This window comes from Anguilla anguilla, chromosome 17 (genome assembly GCF_013347855.1).
Source record: "Anguilla anguilla isolate fAngAng1 chromosome 17, fAngAng1.pri, whole genome shotgun sequence".
Lineage (NCBI taxonomy): Eukaryota > Metazoa > Chordata > Actinopteri > Anguilliformes > Anguillidae > Anguilla > Anguilla anguilla.
This window is the reverse complement of record NC_049217.1, coordinates 25,067,866-25,090,571: the sequence shown is the minus strand read 5'-3', so window position 1 is coordinate 25,090,571 and position 22,706 is coordinate 25,067,866. Positions and strand designations below refer to the sequence as shown.

Sequence of the window (22,706 nt, the reverse complement as noted above, 5' to 3'; positions counted from 1 at the left end):
TGGATTATGAATGAAATTATTTATTTGTGGACCAGCCACATTTATTTGTGCATCACCATAATTTATTTCTGGATCAGCTACATTTATCTGTGGACCCATTTCTTTTTTCTTTTTGTAACAATAATAACCCCATGAAGATAAAAAAATTCTACACAGAAAGATGATACTCACCGTGATGAGAGGTCACTGCTGCCATGTCAGTCCCTCTCTTTGTCCAGTTTCCTCTGCAAAATAGAACTATTTAAATGGCATTTTAATGAAATCATTATCAGTTTATCATTTAGTAGGTTTACTCTTCTTCTTTTGATTTTGTGAGTAAAAGTGAGCCACATTTGAACAGGCGTTTCTCCCTCTTTTAGTTCTTGCAGGGATCATTCACTTTCTTGGGTCTTTTTTTGTGCATGTTTTCAATTGCCACAGACAGTTTTATGTGTTAAAATTTTTTGCATGTTTAGAGAAGGTTTGACAACATGTCAGCTTTACAATGGCCATTCAAGGCATCAGGAGGTTTGTGTTTTAAATGAGGAAAATGCACTTCAAAATGAAACTAAACTCTCTTGAAGTTTGATTTTCAATGTGTTATCCTTGCATCATTTCTCCCTGCCAAGTGAAAAAGGTCTGACTGCCTTAAAAAGAAAAACGCAGGTTTGAAAGTCAATACAAGATGAAACTCACCCGACCACTTTATAACATGAAAACATCACCTCAAAGGTAGTAACTGTATACCCATTCTACATTATGGTACAAGTGTTATTGTCATGGTTCTGTGTTTTGTCTCTGTCTTTCCTTGTTGGGCCGCCAGATGGCGGCACTTCTGTTTTGTGTCCTGCTTGTACCCTGTGTAATTGTATTATTGTTTTCAATTGTTCAATTATTGCTTTTTGGTTGTCTCGTTTTCCCTTCCCTCTCTGTAGCCTGATTGTTCATGGTGCCCTCCTGTGTCTCGTCAGTGTCTGTTCTATTTAAGTTTCCTTCTTCCTTGACTCAGGTGCTGGATCCTTGGTTGTGTTTTCGCTTGTGTTTCCACGTGTGTCTTGCCTAGGAGTTTGCCCGTGGTTTCCCCGTGCCTGTTTTTGTCCACCTGTTTCTGCCGTGCCCGTTTAGCTTCTTTTTGGATTTTCTGTTTTCTGTTTTTGAGTTTTTGTTATTAAAGTCGGTATTTCCCTTTTGGAGTTCTTGGGTTTTTTTTAAACTCTGCATTTGGGTCCATTCCCTCGCCAATCCGTGACAGTTATAGCTGATTAAATTTTATCTCCTTTTTGCTTTTAGACATTATAAAATAATGTAGACTGAGTGCAAGTGAGAACATTGAGAGGTATAAACTAGGCATCATGAATATTTATCTATTAGGCCTATCAGTGTGATTCCACATTATGTATTAATATAAACATATATATATGTATACCAGCCTTTTGTTTTCTTTTTATTACTATTTTTATTTTATTTGCAAAGTAATAATATTATGTATAATGTGCAATAATATGCAAATATGCGCAATAAGCTATATGTGTATTTTACATGTTTATTATTATTATTATTTTAATTTTTTTAACATTATGCTATATGGAGTGGCAGCCAGCAGGTACATTCAGATATCATTTCTCCTGTTTTGTCTTATACGTGAATGAATGTAACTTTTTGGGCTTGTACCTGCAACCGTTCTCATAAAAATTAATAAATAAATAAAAACTTCACAAAAAAAGCATAAACATGTTCCAAAGCAACATAGGTTTTTGTAAAACTTCCTTATGTCATACCATCAATATAATGCGGTGTAACATTGCAGAAATATAATGAGAATATTACAGAATCCAAAATGGCAGACATCTACTAATAATAATAATAACAATAATAATAATAATAATAATAATAAAAATGAAAAAATACATTCTCTTAAATGGTGGCAAAAGTTATTGGTGGTTTTAATATCCTGACATATATTAAGTATAGAAGCTCGGGTTCAGTATATTTGACAAAACATCTTCTAAACAATCATCATTTATATAAGGCTAGCTGGGACTAGTGTGTGTTGGGAGGGGCTCAAATGCATCTATTTATTCTTCACACTCTGTTCTTTTAAGTCAGCTTTTTGCACTGGGGCATTTAGCAGCCTGTCCACCATGTCCAAACATGACCGATACTATGTGTGGTAAGTACTTACATTTGTGCAGATTTAGGCCAGTTGTTTAAAGCCTCGTATGATATTAGCAACAAGTCAGACGAAACTCTGAGAAGGGTTCAGTGCAAAAGACTGCAAGGGTAATGAAGATGGTGTTTAAAATACTTACATTCAAATTCTCTCAAGTCCTTGACTAAATCACAAATCAAATCGAATAACCCTGTGGAAGTTAGTGTACAGCAGCCATGCTGGAATAAAGAGTTAACTATACCTTTAATTAGAAACAATTTATTTTCAAAAATCTTTCTGCACCAATTTACACTGTTTTTGAGTTTCACCCTCTCCCCCAAACTTGTGCTCAGTGCTGGTATTGAAGCTTGAATACAAACCTCATTTAGCCAAAGTTTCATTAAAAAAACCTGACAAACCTGCTTAAAGGACAGCATGGTATAAGTGTATCACACCCAAGTGCTCTGACATTCTGGCATAATGTTGATGATGAGGCTAAATGAAAGTTTCAATTCAGGGCCAAAAATATTATTAGAATATCTTTATCAATATTTTCAAACATGATGCTAGCTCCCATACAACCAAACATAAGCTTAGGCTCTTTTTCACTTCAGGAAAACAGCCCTGACTCTGTGCTTACTCTATAGGCCTATACTGGCCAACACTGTGAACCTTTGTTCTAGTATGAGAAGCACAGATAAAGCAAATTGCATTTTGCAGTTATTTCACTGCAACTGCAGGTTTTTAAAGGTACTTCAGGTATTTGCTTAAAACAAAACAAAAAATATTAAATGGTTCCTACAAATAAAGTAATAAAAAATACATGAGCAATATATAAGGTGTGAAAGTGTGTGAAAAGTGCTATTATGAGTCCCTTTTACCGTATGGAGAGCCCTATATACGCCTCCACATGAAAGGCAGTGGGATTGTGCTGGCAGTACGCAGTGTGCAGGTCTCATTCGATCTTTCTCAGGATGATGTAGACCAATCCGCTGAGCAGGGCCAGGGGGAATGCCACCCAGGCCAGCATGTAGGAGAAACCAAACACCTCCCTCTCCTGGGCCCAGCCTGGACTCTGCACTGTGTACACGGCAGCTGCACTCATGACCAACACACCTGTAGGGAGGGATGGAGGGAGGGAGGCATGGAGGGAAAGAAGGAGGGAGGCAGGGGGAGAGAGAGAAACAGAGCGGGGGAATATGGGAGATCAACAAGACATGTAAAGGGGGTGGAAGAAAAGAGGGAGAGATGAGGAAAGAAGCAATAAACCAATGAGAGAAGGCAAGATAAAAAGACACAGGGGGACAAAATGGGGAACAGAGAGAACAAAACTGAAATATCGAGGGAATAAATGAGACAAATAAAAACAGGCAGTTAGAGAGGGAGAGCCACATCATTTTATGAAAGGAGAGTAACGCCAACACTCGAGACACAGTCTGACACATCCCCACATTTGGAAAACAAGTGAGCGTCAGTTGCGGTCATAAAAGGCCTTGAGATGGCATTGAGAGCGCAGAGGTCGGCGTTTGCACCCACTGGCAAGTATCTGGAAGACTGCGGCGAGGAAGAAACGGCCCCCCTTCCGCAGGGTGAAGAGCTGGCAGAGGAAGAACAGGAGAGCCAGGGCACTGTACAGCACAGACAGGACCATCAGGCCCTGGACCAACTGGATCCACACTGAGATACAGAAAGAGGGGGAGCGAGAATGGGGAAATGTGGGGTGGAAGAGAGAAAGATTGAACATTGAGAAACTGAGAGATGGAGTCATCAATTTAGAGTGCTTAGTAGCTTGTTTGTCAGAGGTAAAAGCGGACACCACCTTCATCTCAGCTTAATCACTTGTGAGTGGCAGCCCACTAAACGGACGCACCTCTGATTGGTTAGAATTTACATCACTGTAATATTTTGAAACCAATTTCGTCACCAGTAGATAGGTCAATACCAAATTCTCATTTATTGGGCAATGCAAGTGAGAAATATATATGAAATAGGCTCAATGAAATAGGCTTAATACAATAGTATGCATCTACTTTAACTTGTCATATAAAATATATTACAAAATATTAACTTTATTGTACAGTCTTATAAATAATTTCGTTTAAAAGAAGTAAAACCTTGTATCATTTTATCTGCATTCCAAAAAGGGAACACAACAAGAAAGTGTAAACATATGTTAGTTACTCTCCTTTACAAACAAGATTGATAACTGATATGTCGATTGGAGGTGCTTTTGGAACTTGCTCCTATGTGAATCTGTGTGAACTGCATGGAGCATGCACCCCATAATGCCATTCTGTGTGCATACCATGTTATGATGTCAGTAAGCATCGTAGACTTCAGCAAACAGAATGCATTTGGTTGTACAGGGGTTGTAAAAATCCAAATGGCCGGGCCCACGAATACAGACCTCCTGTAGGCGTAGGTTTACAGTGATACCCTCCATTGGACGTAGAGCATTTCAACCACAGATCAGAACCGCTGGTCTCTCCCACAGTCCAAGCCTGCTTTGCCAAACAGAACAAATACAAACTGTCGTCTTTGCAGATGCATTAAATCTTCGATCAGAATTTCTATTTCAGTTTTTCAAAAAGCATACACACTCTGCCAGTAATCACAGTGTTAAAGATGTTTTCGTTCGTGCACGCAATAAAAGCATACGTAGCATATTCGGTATGCACAAATAATTTTACTCACATTAACAATAGCTGAAACAAAGAGGAGAACCAGGACAGTAACGTGAAGAGTAAGTATTATTAATATTCGGAGTAGCATTTTCAAGCAGTTACAAAAAGTTCGAAAGCGAAAGAAGAGTCAGCGAACCAATCACTCCCGTTATATTAAGGGCGTGTCTTTATTTAAACACCGGTAGTTCTCCATATCGATACCAGGTGGCGCCATTTCATTAAAAAAACACCCTACGAAGACCATAAATTCCAAGGTTTTTGTAGACGAACTATGGTTTTCTATATATTAATACATTATGTATATATTCAAGTAATTATTTGCACGCGTGTTATGGAATCCCAACACGTAAAACCAAATCAAAACGCTGGGGTCTGCGCGCGTCCCAACGTGCAGCTGTTTTTATAAAACGTTCCGTCTCGTTATCCGGTTACGCTACGAGCAGTAATACCAGCCATAGTAAACTGGCTCTCTCAACTGCAACTAATAACGTAACTATACAGACAACATATTCTGGAGCAAACCGGGTACATATGATCGCATATCCAACATACTGAAACTGAAGTAAACGGATGGGGAAACATGGCTAGGGACAGTGCCCCACGTTACCCTTCCCAGACGAGGTTAAGCACAAACTTTAAGTCACAAAAATTACAGTTCATTACTTGCAGACCTGAAAGGTAAACACCGAATATTATCCCGGTAGTTATAAAGAAGAATATTATTGCTTCGTCTTTGATTATTTTGTGCAGCACACAGTGAAGTGACTGTCTCGTGGAAAGGGAATTAACCGTTAGTGAACAATTACTAAAAGCGGCATACAATATAAGGTCACTTAGTTGCAGGCAGCGATGTGCTGGTGCGCCCCAGGCAGCCCCCAGTGACCGGGTAACAAGAAGATCGGCTCCTTGAGGAGAGGAGGGAAACATTTTCACAGGCTCCAATAACTACGTGAGGGAGGGCAGTTCCTAATCAGCACAGGTGTAGACCTTTTCACAATGTAGGCGTGGATGGGCTCCCAGTTATCACAGGAGATCAGGAAAAAATACCTACAGTACAGTACACACAATGCTTCAGGAATAGGGGAGAAAAAAAGGAAAAATAATATTTTTTTACTTCAACATTTTGAAGTCTAACATAACTTAAAATACGAATGACAAAATTCCAAATAGAAACCATCTTTATTGTTACAGAATTATTGTCTGTTAGAAATGGACATAACAGAAGGTGGGTACCACAGTTCACATAAGTCGTACAGAGAGACACACTCACTTCTGTGCACAGGTCTTTAAGCATTTATGCATTAGTCTACTCTGATGCACAAGGAAAAAAAATGCCTTATCCACAGACCAAAATGGATACACAGGGCCAGTTTTAGGCATGGGCAATACAAACAGATGCCTTGGGCAGAGGTAACCAACCCAGGTCCCGCAGAGGGTCTGCTGGTTTTCTGTTGACACTCGGCACTTAATTGATCGATTAAAAAGTAACTGATTACACAGCTACCTCACCTGGCTTCCTGGGTCTAAAGCGGTTGCTCAATTTAAGGTGAAATAAACAAAACTGAGCAGACCCTGCAGCTTCCCAGGACCCAGATAAGGCATTCCTGGTCTGGGTCTGTAAAACCAGCATAAAAACCATGGGTCCCGAGACCGAGTTTGAAAAGCCCTTCTTTAACATTTTGTTTTAACGGAAAGTCCGACACAGCTTCAAAGATACTAGCATTTTAGTGTCTTTGTGCATCAGAGTGGAACAATGCCGCTTGAAACAGCAGCGTACGTACGTCTTTCTTTCACGCACACCACCATCTTTCCGCTTTCTCAGCAGGGCCCTGCGCCCCCGCCCCCCTCGCCCCCGCCCCAAATCCCCCCACAGCGGGGCCATGGGCCTCACTTCTCCACACCCCCCACTCAATGATAGAAGGCGTGCTGTTTACAGAGGAGAATACATTGGCGAAAAGGACAGGGCTGTGCACCTCATCGCTCTGCACACCAGTAGGGGGCGCTCTTTCCCAATCGCAGCCCGTTCCACATTTCTGCTCTACGCTTCCGTGTCTGGCCACTGTGGGGTGCCCCAGTTCCCAGACAGCCAGAAAAACCCAGTGTCACTGAACCTGGAGTAAATCCTCAGTGTTAAATAAAAGGTGAAAGGACGCTGGTGTGAAAGTAACTCTAACCACACAATAACATCATGAGGTTTTGGCACACAGAGGCATACCTTCCTGTCTGACCATTAAAAAAAGACACTAAAAAGAAGCAGCTGGACTGGCAGCTTCTGTTTATCTGAAACCGCTGGCACACTTCCTCTGCTGTCTGACACACACGCAGATCCGGCAGTGGGCCAGCCGCGGTCACAGGCAGTTACGGCCGTGAGCCCTTCATTTCCGTAATCTTTAGTGACTGCCACGATGATTCTGGGTCTGGTGCCCATACTGGAAGCTGTAGGCAGAGCAGAGAGACCCAACAGAACCGCAGTTTTGAAGCAGCAACGTCTTCTCCTGTGCGGAACAGACAGCAGTACTGAACCCGTGTACATGTAAGGAGTCTTTACGACTGCTGTCAGTCTTTATAGCTGTCACTATGCCCATGTGTATGTATTGAGTCTTTATGACTGCTGTCACTATGTCCATGTGTATGTATTGAGTCTTTATGATTGCTGTCACCATGCCCATGTGTAAGTAATAACCATTTATTGCAGCTCTCAGTGCACCAATGTGAATGTAATGAAGAGTCGTTATTCTAGCGGTTACTGTCTGCAGTCACACATGCCTCTCCTCAATGGAGATACACTGGAATTCTTGAATTCTACATGTAGCAGGCCTCTGAAGAGACAGGACTGGGTGAGAATTCAGACACAAGGCCTCCATGGTAACAGTAAGAGAAACCTGTGCACTTGCGTCTCCAGAAGGAGCAGCCGTTCCTGGTAACTGCACATTCATCTAGCAGTAGGCCCGCTAGTGTCTCTCTCTTCTCTTTATCACTTACTTTCTCCCTCTTTCTCTGTATCTCTCATACGCTCTGTCAATCTTAGTCGTTTATGTTTTTTTTTTTTTTTTTACACTCTAATTTCATCATCTTCCTCCTCCTCCATGAAAGAGAAGCTCTCTTCCTCCCCCTGTGTTGGGCTGAACTTGGTGCAGTCCGTTTCTCCCCCTTGCGGCTGATCGGGTGGTATCTCCTCCAGGGGTGTGGAAGCTGAGCTGGAAACGGAGCAGGTGTCCAGATGGTGGTTCTCAGGGTGTGTGGGCTGGGTCTCTGGGGTGCAGGGGCCTTTGATGGGGTTCTCCACGTTCTCAGTTATGGGAGGCTGGACTGTGGGCTCCTGTGAGTCTCCCTCTCCCTCTTCCTCTTCCTTATCCTCCTCCTTGTTGTCCTCCTCCTCGTCTCCCTCGTCCTGGGCATCGAGTGGCGGGGGCGTCCCTTCCTCCTCTCCCCCGAGGCCGTCGTCCTCTTTCTCCATCACATCCAGGATGTCCCCCAGCATGGAGGGGCCCAGGTCCACGTGGAAGGACATGACGGACTCGGTGCGCCTCATGGCCCCACAGCCGCGGGGTGCCATGGAGACGGGCAGGTCCGTCAGCTCCCCGAAGCTCCGCTCCGCCTGCTCCGGGTCCAGGGCCGCGGTCCCGTTAGTCCCATCCGCTTCGGAGGGAAGCTCCATCACGGGGCTGGAGGAGAGACTTTTGGGCACCCCTCCCCGCCCCCGGCTCTCCCGCCCCCTCTCCCCGCCCTCGTCGTTGAGGTGCGGCAGGGAGAAGGCGTTCTTCACGAGGGTCGGCGAGCCGGCCAGCGGCGCCAGCGGGTTGGAGCATCGGTCCACCCGCGTGACCGACTGGGAGCGCTTGCTGGTGCGGAAGGTTCGGGAGAGCAGGCTCGGCCTGGGGGAGCGGGGCGCTCCCTCCCCGACCCGCGGGGGCTCCCCGGAGCGGCTGCTGAGGAAGGAGGTGTCCCCGAAGGTGTCGCCCCCCCGCCCCACATGCATGGTGTGGCGGAAGTCGCCCAGCGGGGCGCTGATCATCTCGGTGGTGAGGTCGAGTCGCGAGCGCCGCTTGGACTGGGACGATCCGGACACCAGCTGCTTCAGGATGGGCATCTCGTACCTTCCCGAATGTCCCCCCCAAAAAAGATAATCCGCCCTCCTCCTTTACCCGTTAAAGTTCTTAGAGACAGGGCAGGAAGTAGAAGGTTCCCAGAATGCAAGGGTACGCCACAAAATAAGAAAAAACAATCTCCCTCCCGTTTTTATCTGTTGGTAAGGACAGAAAGCGGCGGTTGTCAGAAAGCAAGTGTATCCAGGTCTCTCTGCGTCACACCCACTGCAGTCCCCCGCTACAGTTGCCCTGGTCTCTGGTTCCAGCCATCTTCTGGTCAAGCTGGTGAGGAAAGAAAGATGAACTCAGATTACAAAAGGAAAATTAGACACGACTGCCGCAATCAGTGTTGCAATGACTGAGGTTCAGTTAGTTTGCCATTAGTCAGTCAGTAACCTGTACATGAGGAAATGTACAGGTTTTCTTTTACTGTGACAACCCACTGAAGTAAAATGGTACGGGATTGCTACAGCTGCAGCTGTAAGTGGGTGATCAGGTGGGTGGGGTGAACGGACTGAGACAGTCAGTTTGGGATGTCGCCCAGGACGGTGGCATTAATAACCACATTCTTTCAACAAGTGCCATGTGGGAAAAAATATAATATTTGATGACAGTGTCAATCCAAACAGTTCCAGAGACAAAGTGCAGTCTTGAAAATTAGTTCAATGACTCACTTCCAAATCCAGGTATACATCGCTGTGGTGTCCAGCTCAGTGTTCATGGCATGTAGTCACCAAGGAAACCCCTTTCCCACAACAGAGGAAACCTGGAAGCTATGGTTCAACCAGGGAGTGCTTGTGGGATAAGTTGTTTAAAAGGGAAAACAATGCATGTTCAGCTGCTGTAAAATTCTGCCATTCTATATTTTTTTACGGAGCAGCCAATCAACAACAGCCTCTACTTCTATATATACACATGTACAACAGAATCGACCAGTGTCTATGATGTCTGTGCAATTGAGTGTGTATAGCAGTAAGAGACATGGAAGTAATCCAGCTCTTCTCCAACCTTCCATTCTCCCCCTCCTCTCTTGTCCCTCCCCTGTGGCTCAGCCTTCACACTTCCTGTCTCTGGCATCACCTGTTCACGTCTCCATGACAACCCCAGCTGAAGGCAGTCTTGAGGTTAGCGCGCAACCGCTTCCTGCCTCGGGCGTAGAGCACAGCGCCGCTTTTCCGCCCCACAGCCCGGCAGAATCGAGCCCCGCAGACAGCGCTAGGGCCACCACGAGCTCCCACCAACTGCCAACGGCAGGGACAGCAGGGGAACAGACCAGCGCATGCACCAGCTCTCCCGCCACTTTTACTAACTTCAACGAGCCAGTAAAAAAAAAAAAAAAAAAGTGTTTCGCTTTATTCAGCGGCTGTCTATTTGAAGGTCGAAGGGACCATAAAGTTTTTTTTTTTTTTTTTTTTTTTAAACTGACACATTAATGGAACAATCCATCGCACTGATGACTGAGTAGGATGTCTTGAGAGAAGCTGATGATTTTTAGAACAGTCGTGAACCTGTGAACCATGAACTATCAACAGCCATGTTGTGCACCTCTCTGCGAGTGCATAAGTGAGACCTTTCATTTGTGCATTTCTGATGAATACAACTTCAATTGAAGCTTTTACTCCATGGTGTGTTTCCACGGTCATCCTCTTAGAGGTCCTTCAGATGGGTGGGTGTTTAGAATTATCACCCCCTTTCAACCCACTATCACCGTAATATAATACTGATCTCACATCATAACTAATTGTTGACACTAACAGTCATGTCCAGTATCAAAGATAGGTAACACTACCGAGGGACACTAGTTTGATCTGGAGCACAAACATAGCCTAAACGTTACACAAACGTAGAACAAACTAACAGTATATAATTCATTCTTTGTGCCATTTTGGGTGTTATTTTCAGTGAGCTATTCCACAGAATGTTAACACACCCTCATTTGCACAAAGTTAACCCTGTATACTTTCACAACTTTCACAAATTACTTTTCACAAATTTCAACAGGGTACTGTTCAATCTGAGAGTACAATAGGTTGAACGGGATTTCCAAACACACATACCAGTACCGGGCCAGAGAAACCAAATTTTGTCCTTCATTCCATAGAAACCCCATCACCCCTTCATGTGTGAACTCACCTCTCCTCCTTTCTCAACACTTCGTGCCCCACCACCATCCCTCACTACTCGCTCCCCCTCCACCATCTTCTGTCTCCAATTCCTCCCTCACCACCACCTCCCATCTCCACCTCTTCCCTCTCCAACAAATTCTGTCTCTAATTCCTCCCTCTCCACCACCTCCCGTCTCCACCTCCTCCCTCTCCAGCACCTCCTTTGCTTTGTTTCTTTTTATACCATTGTGCTCCCCCTTGAAAATGTCACTTTAAATCAGTACCTTTTCATTTATTCAATTATCTATGCAGTGGTTCCAAGGTGAACAGGGTGGGGGCAGTCTGGTGACGGGTGACAGGATTTCGTGGAGTAGCGGCTCGTGATGATGTACTCCGCGCCCTCCATTTCCTGCCCCGACGATTCAGTTAAAGTATGCAAAACCCCACAGCCCTACCCCCTCCTTAAAATACTACTGAAACGGTTTCCATGGTGAGCATCGGCACCCTCGTTTCCTGCTGAACAGACGAAAATGACCCAAACGGCATTGTGAAAAAATGTTGCAGATCAAGCCACGTACACTGGTTGCAAAAGACGAACCCTACCCAGATGAAAAATATCTGTTCCTAAAATATCTAAAAGATCTGTTTCTGTGAGTTAAGGCTCTTGCACACATGCACACACACATGTACACACACACGCACGCACGCACACACACAGCTGGAAACCCATGAGGCTAACTGGAGGGTGGAGCTGTGATGGATGTGATGATGAGGGGGGACTTGGGCTGGATCCAACAGGAAGGGCAGGGAGCATGTGAGCCAGTCAGCCCCCAGACCAGTGGAAACCCCCTCCTGATCTCTCTCTCTCTCTCACACACACACACACACACACACACACACACACACACACACACACACAAATGCACACAATCTTTGGAGGTGCCATTCCTTAGATAGTACTTTGAGTTCATTATATGAAAAGTGCTTTATTACAGTGCAATACTTGTTAAAACCACCCTGTTACAGGATGTGATGTCATCCTAGCTCTTTTCTACAAAGTGTGTTACAGTTAAAGTCAGGATAAGGTCAAGGATTAGAATTTTAATCAGGCCTAGCCTTGGGTTATCATCTGATGATAGGATTAAACCTAGCATTAGAAATAGGATTTGAATTAGGCCTAGTGTTTGTGTTATGGTCTGAAGTTTTAGGATTAGTTAACTTTAGGACAGGGGCTAAAATTTAGGATTAGAAATAGGCCTTGGGGCTGGGTTTAGGACTGAGGTTAAGATTAGGGATTATAGTTCGGATGAAAATCCAGGTACAAGACAGCGCTGCCTTTTTGAGCAAGTCTGCTAGTCTACTGTACATCTCGACCATTTCCCAAGCCCCAGAGTGGAGGCTATGTACCCACTAGGTATCAGTGTTAGAACCATGAAGGAGATCAGGCTGAGGCCAGCGGGATTTCCAGGAAGACCCACAGAGGAATGCCACACTAGACCAGAGCAATCCCAGGTGCACAGGTCACACCACACAACAAGGGTCAGCCAATGGGAAAACACAGATGTTCCTTAGAAATTTCTTCCACCACCCAGCTGGTGTCAGTAAAGAAGGGAGGCACAAAGTACTACATTACATTATTATTATCATTTAGCAGGCACTCCGAAAGAAAGAGACATTTTTACTTCTATTTTCCCCACAGTAAGCATTTACAGGAACCTTGCTCGAGGGTACAATGGCAGTGTCCTACCTGGGAAGTGAACCTATAACCGGTGGGGTTTAGAAACCTGTTCCTTATCCATTATAAAAAACCTGCCAAAACATTATGTCAAACGCCAAAAAAGCTACACATTTCTATCTAAAAAGCCTCACATGGTCTCATACATACACACACACACCCACACACACAAAATCACACTGCACAAGTACACACACACACACACATACATACGCCGACGTGCACTCACAGTCACACACACTTTGTTTTCAGCTACAGAGCCATATCAAGGAGCCAGACTGCACAGAGGCAAGGCTCCACCTCAGGAGACGTGAGGTCAGCTGTCCTTGGGTGTTCCAGAGGGCCCCAACTCATGGACCCAGGGCTGACCCTTGACCTCTGAAAAACCCCCTCCCTCCTTGTTTTTACGACCAGTTTATTATCAAAGGCCTCTCTGAGTCAGGAGACAGACATGCAAGGACCTCGCAAACACTCTCAGGTGTTGGGCGGGTGTCAACGTTAGCCCCGTGAACGCACAGGGATGGACACATTTGATGCTACAGAAAAGACACCGAAATAGCCATCACATTTTTTTTAAAAACGAAAAAAAACTTGGGAATTCACAAATGACCGACGGAAAAACGACACCCGTTAAAATGCCCGTCGTGAGCGACGCCGTCGTCGAAAGGCGCGTGTCTCGGGGCTCGCATCGCGGCGTTCCGCTCCTCCTTCGCCTGCGTCACGGGCGGACGAGCCCGTAATTAGCGAATCGCCATCAGGCGTCCCCTCTCCAGGGGTGCGGCTGCGCTGTGACCATCACGGGGCGGCCAGCGCGGTTTCGCCGTGCGAGCGGCTAAAGGGCGTCGGGACTTCGCCACCTCCTGCGGGCGGCTGAAGCGGGCCAGGCCGGTTCTGAGAGAAACGGTGAAACCGCCGCTGTGGAAGTGCGGTTGCCGTGGCGTCGACGGTAGCAAAGGGCGCCTTCGGTGTCCCGCGGCCGTGCTTTCTCTTCCGAGCCCGACCTTTCGCCCGACTGCGTGTCGCTGCGTAGTCGTCACGGTTACGGACCCCGAGTCTCGAGGCGGAGGAGCACGCGTGCTCGCGTTCGTAGGCCCTTCTCACCATGGCAACGCCCTCAGAGCACTCCACCAGGTGCCTCCTTCATTTCACTCTGCTAAGCTGTGCGGGCATTTCTGTGTAAACATAATGTCCCGAACACATCTCTTTAAATGTGCAACAAATAATAATAAAAAAAAAGAGATAAATGACTGAGAACTGATGACTGCTCTCGATTATTATGAGAGCTCAATCATTGATGGACTGGTTTAAGACAAACGCTGATCATTTTCTAACGCTAGAGGCACCAAAATTGCAACCTTTTCCCTTAGCGGAGCACACTTTGGGCTCGCTGGCGGTTCTGATCCCGGAAGGTTCTTATTTGAGGCTCTGCACGTGGCCCCAGAGCTGCGGGCGGGCGTGGCCGCTGCGCGGTACGGTGCCGAGCTCCAGCTGGTCACTCTCCCACAACTAGTTCAGTCACGTACAAGGACAGGTCCGCCGAGCCCTGGCCTGCCCTTCCCCTACAGCCCCCTCGCTGTCCACAGCGACTGGGGAGACCCAGAGAAAACAAACAGTTTACGCTGGAATGTCCTGGAATGCGCGGGTGGGGGATGATGGATGTGCACATGCACGCACCCCTGCATGCGCAAGCACACACACAGAGACACACACACACACACACACACACACAGACATACTACTCATGTCTTCATGTAGAAAGACAATAATATCCCATTACTGATCACATAAAAAGAGGTCAACACACTGCTGCTACAATTTAACTGAACAGATAAAGACAGATAGAGACACAGACTGACAGACAGACAGACAGACAGATAAAAAGAGCTAATGCTAATCTCCACAGAACACAGTGAGAGTGAGGGCACCACAGGCCAGAGGAAACTCCACAGTCACACACAGCACACGATGGAGCACCTGACGAATAGTAGCAGAGCTTTGGGGCAGAAACCGCCTGAACGGGAGGCTCAAACAACCAGCCAGCGACTTTCTGCCGCGAAATTCACCAAAACGCACACAATCGGGCAGCGGCTAGATTAGAAACCAGGAGAACGCCTGTGACGGCAAACCACCCCATCACTGCTGCAGTGTTAGCAAGGCAGGTACAGCACATCAGGCTGCTGCAGCCATTACTCAACTATAGGAGAGGTCAAAACACACACACACACACACACACAAGCACACACACACTCACACACACATTCACTCACTCCGATCAGTGAAACAAGTCACACAGGAACTGCAAACAAAACTCAGCATCCTGCAGCCGGTGACGAATAGCAGCAGGTCACATTGTGTCAAAGTCTGATTTCGGTATTACAAGACAATCAGTGCAGAGCCCGGTGCAGAGGTGGGGGAATCGCAGGAAGAGAAACACACGAGAGTCACGCTGCCCTGGCGGCCCAGGCACACATCTCTTCCGCTCCTTTGGGTCCCTCTGTCAGTCAGCCTCAGGGTATAATGAAGCCACTCTTTAATAAAGAAGGGATCAGATGTGTCTCGTCTCATTGCCACTAAACCAGAAGAGTCACAGTTTGCCTCACCCTAGGGGCTTCTGAATCACATGGCGCGGACAGGTCAAAGGTCAAAGGTCAGTCCCACGGCCCACACTGCCTCTAAAGCGAAAGGTGTAAACCATGACAAAATGCTGCGGAGGAAACTCTAAATTCAAGATTGTGTGTTTGGAATGGGAGTTCCTACAAAAGTGTGTGTGTGTGTGTGTGTGTGAGAGAGTGTGTGTTTGCGAGTGCACAAAAAAAGACTGTGTCTGTGAACATGTTTTCTGTGAGTGAATGTGAAGTATGCATGTGTGCATGTCCATGCTGGAATGTAAGAAAATGTGAGTGTGTGTGTGTGTGTGAGCATGCATGTGTGTGTGTCTGTGTGTGTGTGTGTGTGTGTGTGTCTAGATGCGAGAGGTCTTTGTGCCTGTGAAACAGGGTTTTTGTACGGACTGCAAACTCCTCGCCTGGGCCCTGTTAATGTTCAGCTCAGCAAGCAAATGGAGAGAGTGACACGCGGTGTTGTGCGATCTTCAGTTTCGCTCTTTTCCTCAGCCACAGCAGCTTCACTGCCATCTGTCCTGTGCTCCTGTGAGCAAAGGCAGCCCTTTCCCCAGCTTGCATCCGGCTGGCCCTCTCATATCACAGCAGCCTTTAAAGTGTCACAGGCTTGTCACTGAAAACTGATCAGCAGGCAACATAGGCCCAGAGTTTCGACCCCAGCCCCCCCTCACTTTGCTGGTTATCGCCCTTTTGAAGTATTCTGACAGCATAAGAACTTGTGGTTTTTTTGTTGTTGTGTTTTTTAAGCAAACAGCATAATCTCGTCTATAGCCACACGTAGGCTACAATCAATCAGTCTAAAACCGACATGGAGGCTTGCACAAGCTACTTAGAAAATAATCATCAACTATATATATATATATATAATTCCCTCCCCTTGAAACACTCAGTGGTATGTCAACCCCATGTCTTGGGCTTCCCACATTTGCAGGGACATGTTCGACAAAACTATTCGAAGCTGATCTTTTCAACACATTTACCGGTTTTCAGCTGCCACCCAATCTGCCTCTCTCTCTCTGGCCCGAAGATTTGCGCGCTCGATTCAAGTCGCAAAAAGCATCCAACAGCAAAGAATGGAGAGTTTCCATCTACAACAAGATGAGCTACAAATTTTAGCGTGTTCTGCTACTCCTAAAGTCGGCATGCAGACAGATGGTCAGACCAACAAACTCAGTCTGTGAACTGACGAGACGACAGAAGTAGACGCGATTACACAGCAAAACACCGATTCGATGTAACGGTACTGGTAAATTCAAGTCATAGGAATAGGAATCAAACGAAAACAACACGCACAGACGAAGATCGATAAATTCGCTGTTAGAGCACTGAAAAATGTAACAGCGTTTCCCAGTTTTATCAAAAGCATGATTATGAATCAAAACTGCAACGTCATTATTCGTGTACAGCACGTGCAAGCTATAGGTATAAGCAGCAAGAATGTCGGCAGTAGCCTACGCATCAGCTTTACCACTGTTTAAATTCGAGCTCGACTGAACATGAACAACACATGGCGGAGGTGCTACAGGTGCTGTGTGTGTAGCCTGCCACGGGAGTCAGCGTCGCTACCCACACATCTTTCGCTGGAGATGAAATGATGAATGCACACTTGATCACACCCATGAGCATGAGAGACGACAGACACCGACATTCAAACAAAAACGGAATTTGGTAGCCTATACGGAATCTTGCTGGAAATTATGTCGCCGCCGCGACCCATCACACGGTGCATTATTTCAGAAAAACCCCAGAATCGCGCCATGGTGAAATATCCCCAAAGGATATTGCAAAAATATCATGCAAACATACACCGATGCCCGCCCTTTCTGTTGCTGTCGCGGCATTAACAAAGCCGACCCGAGAGCGATACACATTTTCAATGGGGCCGTATTGGCTACATAATCAAACGGAACGCACAGTTGTATTCTATAGTCGGTTAAAGACAAGGCTGTGCAAAACGGTTGACATAAAAGTAGTTCGTTTTGTGAGCTCTGCGCCATCAAGTGACATACATACTTCCCATGCTGAGACAACTTGAAATATATGAATATAGGAACAAAAACAAAATTATCGAGCGCGCATTAGAGGTTCCGCAATGAACTTTGAGGTTCTAGATGAAGTTACAACAGCAAGCAATCAAGAACTTACTCGGATCTGTTCCTGTCGGTCACGTTCTTCGATCAATTTCCTAGATTTACAGTTAGCGAGCTGCGAACGATTCTGTTCCAGGGAAGGCATTCGGAGTTCACTAATCCCTTTGGTAACTTATGCCGGTTCCACTATTAGCCTGTAAAGCCCAGACAGTATAATGCATTCATAGTGTATCCAACACCTGGAGAGTCCGGTTCTATAGCTTTGTGCTTGCCATCATTGTACTGTGTTGCTGTACACTGGCGCACGTAGTGCTCCTGTCAACGGACTCCCCACAAACGTCTCTAAGGAAACCTCCCACTTGCCGGTTAAAGCGACAGAACACATTACATTACGCATGGTTCAGTGATTCAGGGAAAAGGCCAAGAACAAGCTGACCATTTTACAACGCACAACAGAATCACCTTGATGGATGAATGAATATACGACGACTTACAGTGCCGCGCATCAATTTGACGATGTATACGCTACAGCTGAAATTCTTATAACAAAGTGTTCTAAATAAGCGCTAGCTGTGGCATAAAATGCCAGGATGTTAGGGATCACGCTTAATAATAAAAATAATAATAGTAGTAGTAGTAATAATAATAATAATAATAATAATAATAATAAATTAACAATGACAATTCCCCCAACCTGGAGTCATTTACAGAAGGCTGGCTTCATAGTCTATTATATTCTAGCATGACAGTCTCACAGAATCTCACGCAATTTTGCAAACCTTGACACGCCTGAGCAGGAACATGAACATCTCTCTGAACACTTTGATCTCATTTAAAGTGCTACTGAGGAGATATCCGAACGGCCATGACCATCATCAAAATTTCGCGTAAATTCTTATTTGGACGGCTATTGCGTGTACATTGCACAATACATGCTGATCGCAAATAAATTAACCATAGATGGGTGAAATATTGAAACAGCAGTTGTGGAACGAACGTTATCAGTCAGCGATTTGACTGAAAGTCCGAACATTCCTCCTTCAGACAGATCCAGACAGCGAGTGGGAACGTGTTTGTTTATTGCAGATCACCGCTGCCATTCATCAGAAATGCTAAGTCCCTAGTAACACCTCCTGATTAATCGGCATTTACACCTCGTGCTAAATAGCTTATTGGAGGCTGTTAATAAGCATTTAAAACCCAAGGCGTCACACTTGGCCCTTGTGTTAAATTGCCTATCAGACACATTATACGTCCCAAAGGCCACTAGTGTACCCGACCATTGAATTCAGATAGGACGTTTCTCATGACTGAATTGGTTGTTGGACAGAAACAGGATAGCTAGAAGTGAACAGGAGTTTAACAAACATGTCCCGTCCCGTCAAGATCATACATGCAGAATCCAAGAAGAGTTCTCAGGGATCCCTTCTTTTAACAGTGGTGCAAAGCACACACACAATGGCAACACTGCTTATGAGCTTTGTATTGGGGGGCAACAGTAAATACTCAAGAATGCAAAATCTTCATGGAACACAGTGAGAGAGAGAGAGAGAGAGAGAGAGAGAGAGAGAGAGAGAGAGAACATCAGACCACTGTGGTTGACTGGGTATGGGACAACCTGATTAGATCAGGTTATTCGTTAAATAATGAACTTAATACATTCAATGCATAAATAATCAAATATTCTAAGGAATGGAATGGCATGTGTGAGGAGGGAAGTCACCATCAAAGGTCAAAGTTCAGGCTAAATTCTTCACCCCAAATCAATAGGGAAATGCATGATGCTTTCAATAACATTGCCTCCTATTGCTATTTTACAATAATGATGTGTTATTTAAAGCCACTTTTTAGCAGGGGATACAAAGGTGTCAATGGATTAAATCCAACTCCTATTCACCTTTGCTCAGTTTTCATACCTGAATGATTTGTGGTCATTGGTATCTTTGTTTTGAGTAACACGCAGGCCTTAGTAACAGTCTTCCCAAACTCGTCTGACATTAAGACATCAGCACTGCAGAGTGCGTTTTAAAGTCCCGCCAAGCACACATTTCGAATTTCCTTTTGAAAACTCACATAGTGACGCAGGCGCTGGGCCTTGACTTGCATCTTGCACTGAAGTGAAAGGTAGACCTACGGCAACAAGAAAAACAACACAAAAGATAACCTTCTTTTGGAGTACGCACACAGTGACATCATCAGGACCGAAGCTAAAGAGAGGCGACAGAGTTGCGTTTTAAATGCCATGTGGCTCCCCGCTACCCCCAGGGCACATATCCCATCTCCGTCTCTCCTGGAGAGACCATAAATCACGTGCAATGCCTATTTAACAGCTCGTACTAGCCCAAGTGCACATCTGGCTTTTCAGCCACAATTACAGCAGACTGCCTTTGAGCGAGTGTCAGCCAGTGTCATGCATAACGTATACCATAACGTAGAACCAACGCACGGGCAGGGACTACGCATCCAGATCATGCACTCCTCTGTGATCAAAACAGTGATGTGGGGGAGGCTAACCTAAATAGACCAAGGACCAGTGTGAAAGAAGCACATTTAATCCCTTGTGCTGAAATTATTATTTGTCACCCCCAAGAAAGTTGGTCCAGCATGGCTGTAGCCTGAACCGGCCTCCACTCACTCTGGCATGCAGAGTCTTGGCAGATGGTGAAGATCTTTTAACCACTCAGCCAATCAGAGAGCAGAAGGGTGTGACTCGTGGAACATTCGCAGGAAGTGAACAGTGTAGAGCAGAAAGTATAAGCAGTGATCTTAACATCAGCTCTGCAAAAGCGAAGAGAAGAAAACATGATCATCTTTTCAAAATAAAGTTTTCCCAGCTCACACAGAGATGATTTAATACAAAAATGGCTCTTGTATTTAAAAAAAAAATGATAGCATTAAATGTGTATATTACTTCCTGAACATGCAGGACAAGATTGGATGCGTTAGGAAAGGACCATTAGCCTTGTGTACTCTGGCTGGAAGGAATGCTAATTATCCCCCCAGGAGCTGCCCCTTTGGACTATCCTCAGGGCATCTGAGTTGGTATGCAGAGGACCGAGCATGTTACCTCCCCCAGTTTTCAGCGATTCCTCACCCCAGGCAGGAACAGGCAGTATTTCCGTGGAACTGTCCAGAAGGAACTTTACTGAATGGGCTTCAAGGCCCCAACCCCCTCAACCACAAGCATGCGCCACACTTTAAACTAATGTGTCTCCCCCTGGATCCCCACCCAATAGGCAAGCTGGTTCCCAACTAGGGTTACTTTATCCTGCGCTGGTCTTTCAATTCACCCCGTCTTTACATCTGCCTACCTCGAGAGGTTAAGTCAGGTGATTAAAATCAGCTGCCACTGCGTCAAGTAAGTAGCGTTGGCCAGAGTCTGAGCTACCATGCACCTAGCTCAGGGACAGCAGACACTCTTACCCAGAGCAACCTTCATAGAGTACTTTTTTAATACAGCTAGATATTTTACAGGAGCAATTCAGGTTAAGCAACTTGCTCAAGGGTACAACAGCAGCATCCACAATCCTTTTGAGTCATTCCCAAATCATTATGGAACACTGCCACCCCATTTCAGTTTAAATTTCACCCTGGAATGTTAACGCAATGACAGACATTTTTAACGTTCTGAATTTCCCTGGACTACAAAGGTATAAAAGGTCATTTACCAAGAGAACTTGACTAAATCCACAAAAAAAAGCACGTGGCAACAGAAGGAAGTCGACCACAGTGAACAGCAGCAGGGCGCTAAATATGCATTTGACCTGAAAAACAAGATCAGAAAAAATCTAATCACCGTTAAAGGAAATTACGTCAGGACTTTTGTAACATGCAGATCAGTAAAGCAGCACAGATCTTGAGTGCGGTTATGAAAGGGAAAAAAAAAAACTCATTGGTATTTCCTGCAAGCATTACAGGCTGCGCTGCAATTAAAAAATTTTTTTTTTTTTTTTTTGCAAAAGCATATTCCACCACAGGAAAGGGCGATACACCACACCAGCACCATGTAGCCAGACGGCATGCCGTTTAGCATCAGGGCTGTGAAAAATAGAAGCATTTATTCTGGAAATTCACCACGATCCCATCCAGTGATTGATAACGTATATGTTTCCAAAAAAAAAAAAAAAAAAAAAAAAAAAAAAAAAAAACCAAATTGGGGAAATTACAGCAGATGATGAATTTGAGTGAGGAAAAGAGAAAATGTACTTCAAAGGCACCTTTTTAAAAAACATGTTTCAAGTCACTTACCGGCCAGGACCACCCAGTCCTACATGTTTGTACATCTGCTGGCGACCGTAAAATCAGCTGAGATGAGTACACTAATCAGGGACAGAAGAGTCTTTGCGTTACTGTTTGCTGATCGGACGGCCATATCGGCCACTGTCTTTGACCGCTCAACCGTTGTGCGTACATTGTGTCATTTTAGAGAAGGTTGTCACCAAAACCTCTTTTCAAGCTCAACACCCAGCTGGTACGCAGGACTAGTTCCACGTGAACCCATTCAGTCAGGACTGTGTGACCAGCGAGCGGACCATCCATACCAGATGCCCTGATGAAAAAAAAAACAAACAAAAAAACATGCAAGAGCAATGCTGTTCTGCAGGAGAAACTTTATGTTCCAGGTGTAATTACAAATTCCATATACCCCATGTGCTATAGAAACACTGAAGAGAATTAGATGTGGTAAAAAGGTTCTCTACCTTCTCTTGGGTTCTTGTGAACCTGTTTCACTGACAAACGCCGATTCTTTGACACAACATACAGCTAGACCCAGAAGTGGCACGAAAACATGGCCTGTATTCATAAAACGCAAACTGAAGAGTTACAATAAACAATCACTGTCAGTTTCACATGTAATGGCAGACTGTCAATCGACTGCTGATGGTTAGGCCTGCCTCCTGAGCGGTGTTTCAAATTTGTCGGACAGCTCTTTGTGGTGTTTTCTTCATTATGGTGAGAATTCATCGATACAGGTCTTTGGTGGCCTACCAGGCTCTTTGTGATTTCTGAGCTCACCAGTGCTCTCTTTCTTCTTAATCACGTTTCAAACTGTTGATTTTGGTAAGCCTAAGGTTTGGTCAATGTTTCTGGCAGTTTTCTTATATCTCAGCCTCAAAACGGCTTCCTTGACTTTCATTGGCACAACTCTGGTCTTCATGTTGACAAATGCAGATAACAGATACCAAATGCAATTAAATGCAAGGCTTTAATCAAAACTAAATACTGAAAGCTCTCTTAAAGCTGCACTAAGGTAG

The 22,706-nt window shown here is 45.2% G+C and overlaps 2 protein-coding genes across 6 annotated transcripts; both read right to left on the bottom strand.

Moving 5' to 3' along the window:
* Positions 1 to 2,300: 2,300 nt before the first annotated feature.
* pmp22a (peripheral myelin protein 22a) lies at positions 2,301 to 5,542 on the bottom strand. Its single transcript, XM_035397960.1, has 4 exons — positions 4,823 to 5,542; positions 4,536 to 4,629; positions 3,665 to 3,805; positions 2,301 to 3,244 (listed from the first exon to the last, which is right to left on the bottom strand). Exons 1-4 carry the CDS (start codon positions 4,898 to 4,900, stop codon positions 3,084 to 3,086), a joined length of 474 nt encoding a protein of 157 aa, XP_035253851.1. The 5' UTR covers positions 4,901 to 5,542; the 3' UTR covers positions 2,301 to 3,083.
* Positions 5,543 to 6,669: 1,127 nt separating this feature from the next.
* cdc42ep4a (CDC42 effector protein (Rho GTPase binding) 4a) lies at positions 6,670 to 22,687 on the bottom strand. Of its 5 annotated transcripts, XM_035397959.1 has the most exons (6): positions 22,152 to 22,687; positions 21,863 to 22,000; positions 21,700 to 21,770; positions 20,087 to 21,215; positions 19,525 to 19,581; positions 6,670 to 9,182 (listed from the first exon to the last, which is right to left on the bottom strand). In XM_035397959.1, the coding sequence occupies exon 6, from the start codon at positions 8,900 to 8,902 to the stop codon at positions 7,865 to 7,867; it is 1,038 nt and encodes a 345-aa protein (XP_035253850.1). In that variant the 5' UTR covers positions 8,903 to 9,182; positions 19,525 to 19,581; positions 20,087 to 21,215; positions 21,700 to 21,770; positions 21,863 to 22,000; positions 22,152 to 22,687; the 3' UTR covers positions 6,670 to 7,864. The 5 variants fall into 5 exon arrangements, with proteins under 5 accessions (XP_035253850.1, XP_035253845.1, XP_035253848.1 ...); XM_035397954.1 differs by having other exon boundaries at positions 21,700 to 22,000; XM_035397957.1 differs by lacking the exons at positions 21,700 to 21,770; positions 21,863 to 22,000; positions 22,152 to 22,687 and having other exon boundaries at positions 20,087 to 20,229; positions 20,519 to 21,333.
* Between the last annotated feature and the right edge of the window lie 19 nt (positions 22,688 to 22,706).